The 12548-nt window shown below is 38.0% G+C and overlaps 1 protein-coding gene across 2 annotated transcripts in view; it reads left to right on the plus strand.

Annotated features, from left to right (window-relative positions):
* LOC145670505 (FHIP family protein GJ17503-like) overlaps positions 1-12548 on the plus strand; it is an 89379-nt gene that overhangs the window by 44480 nt on the left and 32351 nt on the right. For both annotated transcript variants that reach the window (XM_081739254.1, XM_081739255.1), the window contains exons 5-6: positions 3452-3619; positions 9340-10363. In XM_081739254.1, the coding sequence (XP_081595380.1) occupies positions 3452-3619; positions 9340-10363 (1192 nt within the window). The remainder of the gene's footprint in view (positions 1-3451; positions 3620-9339; positions 10364-12548) is intronic.

Below are 12548 nucleotides of genomic sequence, written 5' to 3' on the forward strand. Positions count from 1 at the left end.
GGCCATTAAACGAACACTCATTCGACAATCTTTTTGCAGAAGTTCTTTCACAAAAGTCACATTTCCTTCATTGATTAGATTAGCAAGCGTCTAGCTAAGCTTCGTCGTCGACCTCTTCACAACCTTCCCACACTTATCCCCGAAGGCCTTTTGTAAACCACTGGAAAAGTTTCCGCTGCAGACTTGCCGAGTTTTACAGAAAACTTGATCGTATATCTTTGTTCCAGTGACCGCTGCATCGCGACTTGTACAAGGGAGAAAACTGGAGTTTACGAAATAGTCCGTCCTTCACCTCCGAGAGCTCGGAGACAACTGAGCAGACACTCACTCGGTAGGTGACTTACCAGCTTCGATCCCGACGGATAGAACGTGCTGCACAATAAAATGGGTATTATTTTCCGGAGAGACCTTGTATCGGCGTTTATTGTTAATTCTGATGATAATACTGTTCATAATGATGATAATACTGTTAATTCTTTAACATTAAAACAGTGTTATAAGATCTTAGAGTTGGATGAAGTAGTGCTTCCCGCAAGAGTCGTGAAATTTCCCGTGTTGAAAAATGTACTTGTCGTGATTCTCGTATCATTTTTCAAACGAAAACCTTTGTCGTTTCGTGGGTAACACTACTCGCAGTTATCATTCGTATATTTTTACTCTACCGACCATAACTGAGGAACGCTACACTAAAAATTTGGTATTATCCAATTTCCGTTGTCGTGGCCAAGTTTGCAAAAAATAATGTGTAACGCCATATTCTTATTTTAGTAGTGCGTCTTCTTCTTGTATACATCATAATTAAATTAATTTACGATACTCTGACAGTTATGCATGGAGACAGTGTCAACAGATTTGGCAAAAGTTCAGCAAGCCCAATTGCCTACACGGGGTTGAATCTGTTGCAGAGTATTTTTAGCTGGCACCTACTACAGAACTTGTCACCGGTCAGAGAGAATCTTCTTACTCAGTGGTGGAAATTAAGGGAAAGTCAGAGAAAACGTACTTTCTCAGTCATGGAAATTAAAGAAAAGTCACTTAAAATCTACTTCTCGGTGATGTAAATTCAGGAAGGTCAGCGAATATTACTTATTCAGTCGTGTAAATTTAGGGAAGTCAGGGAAAATGTACTTAGTCGTATAAATTAAGGGAAAGTCAGGGAAAATTACTTAGTCAGTCGTGAAAGTTAAGAGAAAGTGTGGGAAATAAGTGTCAGACTATCAGTGTGGACCCTGCTGATGCATGATAAAAATATTAAATCTGACTCATTATCTGTCGGAACGTTTTCGATGGTAATTTTTATAATATTCAGTGATATTGTTCCAAACATCAATTGCCTCTTTTAATCACATTTTTGGTGTGATACAAGATTTCTACTAATACAATATGGTTTAGGTAAACGAAACGTTAACCTTCTTAACCAAATAAAAATGCAAATATGTCAATCATTCATGTATTCGAAATTTCCATTATTTGTTACTGATTTATTTATTTGTACTTTTTAATTAAGAAGGTTAGCGTTTACTTCCTGATGAAACAATAATTAAAATTCCACAAGGAAGAAGTCTATCTAAAGTTATGTTCGACAAACTGTGTGTGTGGATAGGTGGAAAATGTTTCTATGTTGTAAATAGAATACACTATGCCTTTTTAGGGTGAAAGAACATTTTAGGCTAAACATTTGCAAGTCTTTTTCTATACCCTGTCAGTGGCATTAAGTTTCAAGAGCAGTAGTCTATAAGTGAATACATGCGAGAATCTACAAGTTATGCCATAAAATTCAAGTAATCTTCTGCCCTGATATTTCAAGAATTCCTCTTCGACGATGAGTAAGTACGTAAAGAAAAGCAGTAAGAGAAAAGTTAACTTAGGAAGGCCCCGTAGAGTGCAGAAATGATATGAAATAGGAATTATTCTCTTCAGAGGATTCAAAGTTAGTGTATGTTCAGACAGTGCAAAACCACGCTCAGAAATTCTAACTATCATTCTTAACAGATTTCTGTAATTCCTGAATTTTCCTTATACTTCCAAGCTTTCGATTCTTCCCTGGAATCTTGGTCACGGAGGTTAAAAATAGAAAGAAAAAGAATAGAAACATCAAGCTTTGCAAGCATAAAAAAAAAAAAAAAAAAAAAATCGAAATCTGTAAATAGAATGTTAGCGCATATTATTTAGGGTAGCTTTTACTTAATCTAAACCATACGGGTAAAAGTACTAGAAATCATGGATGACGCTAAAAGATGTGATTATAAGAGAAACAATGGATTTCTTGAAGAACACAAGTGAAGTTGATGGAAGCTACCATTAAAAATATTCCACTAATTAAATATCTTGATGTATTATGAGTTGAATCATAGTTAATATGGTACTTGACTTAGAATCAAGAAACTACATTGTTTTGAAATTTATTGGTTTTGGGCAGTACCAGTACTTTGCCATTACACACGTACATAAGAGCCTAGGTACAAAAACAATACAAGTTATCAATCCGAAATGTATAGTCAGATTAATATGCGAACGACTTCATAAAACGATAAGCAATCAGTTTTTTTGTGATCCTATGTTCAAACCTCGGTGGGGGCTACAAAATACGGTTTGAATGCCAATTCGACTGTAATTTACAGACATTTAGCCTCGGTGCATTAAAAGGACTGTTATTCCAATTAGTTATTCAACCAGCAGGAGATAGAAGAATGTAAAGTGGTATTCATGACTAAAAATTTACTTTAAAATACACAGAAGCATGTAAAATGCTATTCGTGACCAAAATTTATTTAAAATAAACAAAAGAATGTAAAATGCTGTTCATGACCAAAATTTACTGTAAAATACACAGAAGAATGTATAATGCTATTCATGGTCAAAAATTTACCTTAAAATACACAGAAGAATGTAAAATATTATTCATGACGAAAAATTTACTTTAAAATATACAAAAGAATGTAAAATGCTACTCATGACGAAAAATTTACTTTAAAATACACAGTAGTACAAACCATACCCATTGGATGATCTATCATTAATAATATACCTGTTAACATTGTGAGTTGTTGATTGCTGAATACAGCATGTAGATGACAAACCTCGTTTTGAAGCTTTTGCATACGCTACATCGTTACGCTGTTATTCGGTAACATACTATATTGACTGCGTACTTTTTCAAAGCGTGCCCTCATATCATTAGACCTAAGCATATTTTGAAACAAATGTATTCACATTACAAGAACGTTCTTACTTTTACTACTTTTAATTTTTCGTTTCTTATTTTCCAGCTTTTTAAACAAAGTAATTGAGTTGCCTGCGTAGTTTTTTCAGTTTGTAGCATTCATAGCATTGTTGGCATGCTTTCTGCAACATTAGTTGTAGCAGCAATGTAAAATCATTGACTGACTCTTTCTTTCTGTCGCTGCTTAACATAGAAAAAAGCTTTAAGTGTTTTTGTATTTCTTTACAGAATTCTGTAGAAGAAATAATAGCAGCTACGGCATACTTCGACTTATTTTTAAGAAGCATAACGGAGCCTGGTCTTCTTTGTAAATTTGTAAAATTTCTTCTGAAGGATTCGTACGAAGGAACGAAAATATTGGATAGCCTGATTCAACGAGTCGGGTGCAAGTCCAGGGTAAGTTGTTGTGGACATTCATCGTGGTTAGAGTGTGTTGTTACTACTGGTAGATAAGTCATGATCGCCTTTCTATGCTCTAGGGTGCTCATCTATCCTCTACATGTGGACGTAACATTTATTCCGTTCTAGCGTCAGGTACCCGCTTCGCTGGGTTAAACAAGAATTTAAATCTATAGAAACAATGACGATTAATGAAAAATCAGAAAACAGTAAGTAAAGGGTATAAATAGAAATTAAATGTGACCCCGTGTAGCGTAGTCGCCAACCCTATTCATGACCAAAATTTACTTTAAAATAAACAAAAGAATGTAAAACGCTATTCATGACCAAAATTTACTGTAAAATACACAGAAGAATGTAAAATGCCATTTATGACTAAAAATTTACTGTAAAATATACAGAAGAATGTAAAATGCTATTCATGACCAAAAATCTACTTTAAATACGTAGAAAAATGTATAATGCTATTCATGACGAAAAATTTACCTTAAAATACACAGTAGTAGAAAACCTTTGGTGCAAGCGGTCCGGGCTCGATTCCCGATGGAGCAAAAAGCTTTTTGAGGCCAGTCATCGTGAGTGAGGTTTCCTTCATTCTCACCAGGTAAATGTCGAGATGGTACCTAACATACAGGTCTCAGGCCGCTTGCTTCCTTCCCCAATCCTTTCTTCCTTCCCTTTCCTCGGATAATGTGATCGCCGAGGGACATCATCCCTTTATAAGTGACGGACTAACATGACCATAGATGCCGAAGGCCCAGAAATCTAAAAATTCTAAAAATTAAATACTGTATTACTATTGTAGGCTGAATTTGGATTTAAACGACATCAAAAGCGTCACTGTTAATCTCAGCCATACCGAAAACTATGAATTCGACACTAATGTCGGTCATTTTCGATAATTTTTAAATATCTCCCCCAAGTTGCGGGGCTGAATTTTTTTGTTTAAACGGCATCAGAAATGTCACTATTCATCTCAGCAACCCCAAAAATCGTGGTTTCGACACTAATATCGATCATTTTTAAATACCGTCCTCCTCCCCCAAGTTGCATCGTCAAAATGAAATGATCAAAACAATCCCAGGCCTAAACCTCATCTATGTTGAAAATTTGATCGAGATCAGTCTGGTGGTTCAAGAGTTACCAAGTCACATAGTCATTTTCATTTTTATTTATGCAGGGTGGCCCAAAAGTAGGAATACACCCCTGCATTCATCAAGCATAACATTCTAGCTTATAGGTTTATTTGCTTAGGCTGTTCCGAGCTTAAGATATAAGTAAAAAGACATTGATAGATAGATAAGGCCCAAAAGTATAGATAAATAATAATATTTATATGTCTTTCTCAGTGGTAGAGTGTTCGACTCTGGTGCATGGGGTCCTTGGTTCGATTGAGCTCGAGCCAAGTAAACTTTGTGATGAACAAACACTATGTGCGTGGGTTTTCTCGGGGCTCTTCCGTTTCCTTCCACTTTCTTCAATCCAACATTTCATTCATTTCTCTTGAACCGTATTGTCTCAGCGGTAGAGCGCTCGCTCACCTCTGGTCCATGGGGTTCTTGGATCAGTCCCATCTCGCGCCAAGTGAACTTCGTGGTGGACAAACACCATGTGCGTGGGTTTTTTCGGGGCTCTTTCATTTCCCTTCACTTTCATTCTACCATTTCATTCATTTCTCTTGGGCCGCGGTGGCTCACCGGTAGAGCGTTCGACTCTGGTGCATGGGGTTTTTGGTTCGATTCCATCTCGTGCCAGGTGTGTAGGTTTTCTCAGGAGTCTTCCGTTTCCTCCCACTTTCTTATTCCACAGTTTTATTTATTTTTCATTATCACTGTCTCCTTTAGCCTAACCGACGTACTGACGAAAGTCATCTTTCGGTATCTCCCAAAGTTCAGGCGTCACGTTAATTTTGATGTCTTCTACGGTGACGAAACAAGTACCGATGCTGTTTTCCTTAAAGCATTGTCACCCGAAGTTCAGTCTCCATGTTAATTTTGATGTCTTCTACGGTGACGAAACAGATACCGATGCTATTTTCCTTAAAGCATTGTCACCCGAAGTTCAGCCGTCACGTTAGTTTTGATGTCTACGGTGATGAAACAGGTACCGATGCTGTTTTCCTTAAAGCATTGTCACCCGAAGTTCAGCGGTCACGTTAGTTTTGATGTCTACGGTGATGAAACAGGAACCGATGCTGTTTTCCTTAAAGCATTGTCACCCGAAGTTCAGCCGTCACGTTAGTTTTATTGTCTTTACGGTGACGAAACAGGTACCGATGCTGTTTTCCTCAAAGCATTGTCACCCGAAGTTCAGCCGTCACGTTAATTTTGATGTCTTCTACGGTGACGAAACAGGTACCGATGCTGTTTTCCTTAAAGCATTGTCACCCGAAGTTCAGCCTTCACATTAATTTTGAGGTCCTCTACAGTGACGAAACAGGTAGCGATGCTGTTTTCCTTAAAGCATTGTCACCGGAAGTTCAGTCTTCACGTTAATTTTGATGTCTTCTACGGTGACGAAACAGGTACCGATGCTGTTTTCCTTAAAGCATTGTCACCCGAAGTTTAGCCTTCACGTTAATTTTGATATCTTCTACGGGGACGAAACATTTACCAATGCTGTTTTCCTTAAAGCATTGTCACCCGAAGTTCAGCCTTCACGTTAATTTTAATGTTTTCTACGGTGACGAAACATATACCGATGCTGTTTTCCTTAAAAGCATTGTCACCCGAAGTTCAGCCTTCACGTTAATTTTGATCTCTTCTACGGTGACAAAACAGGTACCGATGCTGTTTTCCTTAAAGCATTGTCACTGTAATGTGATTTTTAGGTTATTAAAGCAGGTATCTGAAGTAATTTTCCCAATTTGTATAAAAACTTGGGTTTGAACATTGTTCAAATTGCGACAGTGCACCAAGTGATTACCACATACTCTTCCGTTTAGGTACATTACTCGTAAACTAAGTGTTATAACCTGTACACACTTGTCATATGCATAATTAGGGAACCTAAGGACTGTATTCTACAAGATTCGCTGTGATTGCATCAGAAATACCAAAACTACATAATCATTCCAGGAACTTTATGAGTGCCCCTCGTATTTCCGAAACAGTAACACAGGTGAGAAATAATAAATGTTAGTTTTAATCAGATTTTATATATATATATATATATATATATATATAAGTGAATATGAGTTTGTATGTTGTCTCATCGTACAGTGACTACAGAACCAATTACAGTGATACTTTTGATGGTTATCAACCTTCAGGCTCCCAAGCATTTTACAATATGACATAGATGATTATCGGCATTGGGGTGGCTGGGTGAGAATTGAGAAGGGGTGACGTGTATAAATAATTGGTCACTGAGGTGAGTAGTGTCGACGTCATTTATGCCAAATTCATTCTCTGACGGCATGGATGGTGAGGGGAGGATGACATTACGGGTTTTTGTTAGTACACATTCACTGAAATGTGATTCCTAAGAAGGAAAGGGGTTTAAATACTCCCCATCAGCTTATTCTCCCAGTTCGAAGAAGAAGCGTTTCAGCTAGTTTAATATAAAATAGACTTATGGGGAAGGTATCATGGGTCATCAGAAAGTTCAAAATCTTGGCTTTCTTATTCATTTTGGAAGCCTGTTAAGTAACTATGACTAAATGGGAAAGCACTTATCTCGATAACGATTTGGTTGTTCGATTCCAGGCCAAATAAGTTGATGGTTGGTATCATATCGATAATTTTTCGCAGGGTTCTCCCTTTTCCTCCCACTCTTTTCATTTCATCATTTCTTCCAATAATCTAAATAAAGCCTTTTTTGAAAATAAATTTTAAAAAAAGTGTTGGAGCTTAATGAAATTAGACGAAGTATTGTAAACTTTTGAAGACGGGAATCTAGGTGAACTCTGCATGTACTTTTTGAGCTCTGTAAATTATAGTGGAGAGATGTATTTATTTTCATGTGTTTAAGGCCACTGTTTCATCTAAATCATTACAACAGAAATTTAAGTCTTATCAGTCTTAATTCTAATCTTCACCCAAATTCATATTCACTCGTTACTTCGAACTACACATTATCTTCTCAATACTCTCAGTGTCTAATATATATTTTTGCTGTGCAAACATTGATTTATTGCTGAACCTCCCACGAAAATGAAAATGAAATGAAATCTTTCAGGTTAACGTCCCACAATTATGCCTTTTAGGCTAAGGGAGACGATGATTAAGGCAAATGAATGATGATGGAAGAATTGGTTTAATGATAAAGTGAGAGGGAAGAACTGGCGGAATGATAAAGTGAGAGGGAATAACTGGTGGAATGATAAAGTGAGAGGGAATAACTGGTGGAATGATAAAGTGAGAGGGAAGAACTGGCGGAATGATAAAGTGAGAGGGTAGAACTGGTGGAATGATAAAGTGGGAGGAAGCGGGAGTACCCCGAAAAATCCATGAACATAATGTTGTTCATGACAAACTTACTTAGCCGGAGATCGAACCAGAATCCCACGCACCAGAGGTAAACGTTCTACCACTGAACCACCATGCCCCCTAGTCTCGAAACTCCGAGGAAAGCACTGTAGCTCAGTGATAGAATGCCTAGCTCTGGTGTGATGTTTTCCTTGGTTGTTTTCCAGCTTACGTTAATCTATGGTGGACAACATCGTGTTCTTGGATTTTCTCTCGGGGTTCCCCCATTTTCTCCCACATCACCATTCTACTAATTATTTTATAATTAATTGGCTTATTTAGTCTAAAGGCATAACTATGATATTCAGTGTATTTTGTTATGCTGAATCCAAATTTGGAAACCCCAGGACGTTGAGTTGAGTTGATTTTGAGTTTAACGTCCCGTTCAGCAGCGAGGCTATATGAGACGTGGATCTACTGATTAACGTGGAATCTGAAGCACATGAGCTCCCGTCGGGAATTGAACCCAGGTCTCCCACGCCAAAGGCGCGTACGCTAACTGCTTAGCCACGGAGGAGCTCTAAACCCCAGGACGATAGACCGTATTAATTTTGTTTAGCGGGCGAGAAACTTCAGCGATTTGGGATAGGGAGAACACACGGTTTTCGCCCATAAAGAAAATTGACACGGGTCAGTCATCCTGGGGTTTCGAAATATGGATTCGGCGTAACAAAATACATCGAATCCATACCCTGGGGTCCTCTGCACAGCGCCCATAAAACAAAATTGACACGGTAAGTCATCCGGGGGTTTCCAAAAAATATGGATTCGGCGTAACAAAATACATCGAATCCATACCCTGGGGTCCTCTGCACAGCGCCCATAAAACAAAATTGACACGGTAAGTCATCCGGGGGTTTCCAAAAAATATGGATTCGGCGTAACAAAATACATCGAATCCATACCCTGGGGTCCTCTGCACAGCGCCCATAAAACAAAATTGACACGGGTCAGTCATCCTGGGGTTTCCAAATATGGATTCGGCGTAACAAAATACATCGAATCCACACCCTGGGGCCCGCTCCACAGAATTTCTGTTGTTTCGTATTGCTTAACATTTCGCCCATAAAAAAATTGACATGATCGATCGTCCTGGAGTTTCGAAAATAAAATACCATACCCTGCTGGAGTCCAGTGCACAGAACTTTTCTTCTTATTTATTTATTTATTTATTGTATGTGTGGTTGTGTAATTTTTATAAATATTAAATGTTTACAAGATTCATTTTGAATATCTTTTCTTTTGCAGTTGTGTCTTGTTACGTTGGCGCTGTTCGAGACCCTTGTGGACCTGAACTGTGAAGACGTAATGTTGGAGTTGGTGTTTCAGTACCTCATCCCCTGCACACATGTGATGCTGTCCCAGCGACGAAGGGTCAAGGACATTGAACCATACTGCAGAAGCTCAGAGAAGTTCCTGTCGCTGTCACCGTCGTGTTGTGCCACATGTAGTTCGAGCGTAGAACGCGTGAACTCTCCTCCGTCTGTTAGTACTAGTCCCTCGTTACCAGCCCTTCAGCCATCCAACTTCCCCAGTCGAAGCTCTTTAAGCAATGAACCAATGTCCATCCCATCGTCTTTGAATTTATATTATGCTCGTGGTTGTGAGAGTTTGTACGGTAATTACTTCATGTATCTCTGCCATGCGAGGCAAAAAATCCAAGATTGTGCCTCGGCGTGCTTGAGTTGGAAGTATCCGTATGATGGCGAGAATCCGCCACCGAGTGCGTTAGAAGAAAGGACAGGAGAGTCAAAATTAGTGTCTAATTCAAGTGATAGTAGTAAGCCAAAGAAATCAGATGTTATTAAGCCGGATGCGTTAACCGAAGAAAATGTAGCGAATAGCACAAAAGTTAATGACCTTATGGATATAACTAATAGTGCTAAAAAATTAGAGAATAATAACAATTTTAGTGCGGAAACCGTTCATGGGGATACGGTAAACAATGATCAAAGTTTGCAGTCGTTTGGGGAAAGCAGTGGGTACGAAAGTTTTGCTTTTAAAGACTCGAGAGAGACCACGCCGGAAAACGAAGTCAATTGTATTTCAGAAGGGATTTCTGTGCAAAGCGCTGTGGAGCCTAGTGATACTGTAAATATAGATGCTTGTCGGAGTGACAGTGAAGTAGTGAAAGAAAGCAGTGATGTGATAGATGAAAAACAAAAGAACAACGTAGAACAGACTGATACTTCGTTAAATTTAAAGAAAGTGTACAGAAGATTTTCCAGAGAAAGTCCGTACATGGATATTTTCAACACAACACCAAATATTGGTAAGTACCATTGATACCTGTGGAACCACTGATTTTATATATATATATGATTAAATTCATTACGAGGACCTACAGCTTAATGTTGACGGTCCTGGGCGGAAGTGGTATACTCTGTTCACTATCCTTTTATACAGTTTCAGAAACTCAAAGGCATGGTCCTTTTTCCCCAAAAACCGCAAAATAGCACTCAAATAACGTCAGCGGACAACTCTCCTGCTGGCAAAACCGATCCATCAATGGTTGTACGACGTTGCCTTATGTCTTTTCAGATTGTCAAGAAAGGGATGGTCAGTGACTATTTTTCCTTCTTCCTTTTTACCTCTTTTCGTTTTTTTTTTTTTTTTTTTTTTTTAAATTCACAAAACACTTTTTGTTTACTTTCCCGTAACTCAGATAAAGTAAACATTTTTCTGGAAACTAGAGCAATGTAACACAATAAGTATAAACGTCTCCCTTGAACACTAATTAAATACTATAGCAATAGAATATAAGCGTTATGTAAATAGTAACTACTGACTGTAGCGAAACCTAAGGAACGTACTGTAATAGACGCAGTCTCCCATTTTGATAAACCCTGAAGCCTATTGTGTAACTACTATTACCAATATATAAAGAAATACATCTGATATAGTGGTGTTCACGAGTCCACACGAGAAATAGGGTTTCCTTATCTAAATTTTGTAAGTCACATCTCGTCTCTCTTCTCGAAGAATTTTTTTTTTATCTAGTTTTGATTATCGAAAAAGATGTCCTTGTCTCGTTTCATTTTGTAAATTCACATACAAAATTTACGACCTGATTTTTTAGATTTTCAAACTATGCTATGCATAAGTGTCGGAAGTCTTAAAGAACGGGTTTGTCCGTTCGTTCGTCTGTCGTCAGTTATCACAGCCAAAACAATAGGAGATATCGAGATGCGGATTTTGCAATCGATTCAGCACCCCATAAACAGGTCCTGTCTTCTCCATTAACCTTCTATTCAAACCAGAAGTAATTAAAAATAATCATTTCGGGTTTCAATATTTATCGCCATAGAACAAAAATAGTAATAGACAGCGAGGAACATCTTTCTGCAATCGATTCATGGTCACAGGAGTATATATATATATAATCACAACCTGCAACACTCTATCGAAACCGGAAGTAGTTCAATCTATAGTACTTCTGGTTTCAATACTGATTTTCATAGAGCAAGAACTGCAAAAGATATTGAGAAGCACTTCTTTTACAATTTATTCAACGTCCCAAGAATAGATTCTATACCCTCCCTTAATCCTCTATTCAAACTGGAAATTATTTACACTACTACATTATTTAGTTGAAAATAGTCTAGGCTGCATATCAATATACTAAAACATAAAAGAAATAGAAGTAGCCCAAGTTCTTTTTTAGCGAACAACCTAGAACTTTGTCTAAATTTATTCCACAAGCCTGTTTTGTAACCTGAAACTACCTAATACAGGCCTATTATAGTGAACTCACAAAAATGTTAGAATAACATCAGTAGCTATTTCCACTTTCTTTCTTAGTTATTTTCTTGTAACTCAGCCAAATATTTGTATGTCTTAATGTAATAAACACAAAATAACGAAGACTTCTTTGTCTCACAACTGGACTCCTTCATACCTCAATATAACATGCAGAAAGCTGGGGACAACAGCTCTCTCATAATTACCCAACCACTGTCTTATAATTACGATTTAGGAGGGAAATTATGAAACAGCACAAATTTTACATTTACTCGTCAACTTATGAGATAACAGGAAATTTCTTAGCAGCAAATTGTTACTCTATTGGCACCATAAACTGCTGCCTAGGTTAACTGTTTTCAAAACTAATGTAAGCTGAGTAACGTGGAAAAGTTTTGAAACCTATCTCATAAGTACCCTCACCAACCCTGTATTATTTTAAAGGAAACAACTTGTTTTTGAATTGAAACGATTTGGAATTTGAACAAGGTTCCGGAGTGGATTAGGTTCATATTCCAAGATATCACTGGCGGGCGCGGTGGCTCAGTGGTAGAGCGCACACCTCCGGTGCTTAGGGTTCCAGGTTCGACCCCAGCTCGAGCCGTGTGGACTGTGGTGGACAAACACCGTGCTCGTGGGTTTTCTCGGGATTCTCCCGTTTCTTCCCACTTTCTTTATTCCACCATTTCACTCATCTCTCACCATCAGCGTCTCCT

This window comes from Thermobia domestica, chromosome 14, assembly GCF_964235325.1.
Source record: "Thermobia domestica chromosome 14, izTheDome1.hap1.1, whole genome shotgun sequence".
NCBI classification, from domain to species: Eukaryota; Metazoa; Arthropoda; class Insecta; order Zygentoma; family Lepismatidae; genus Thermobia; species Thermobia domestica.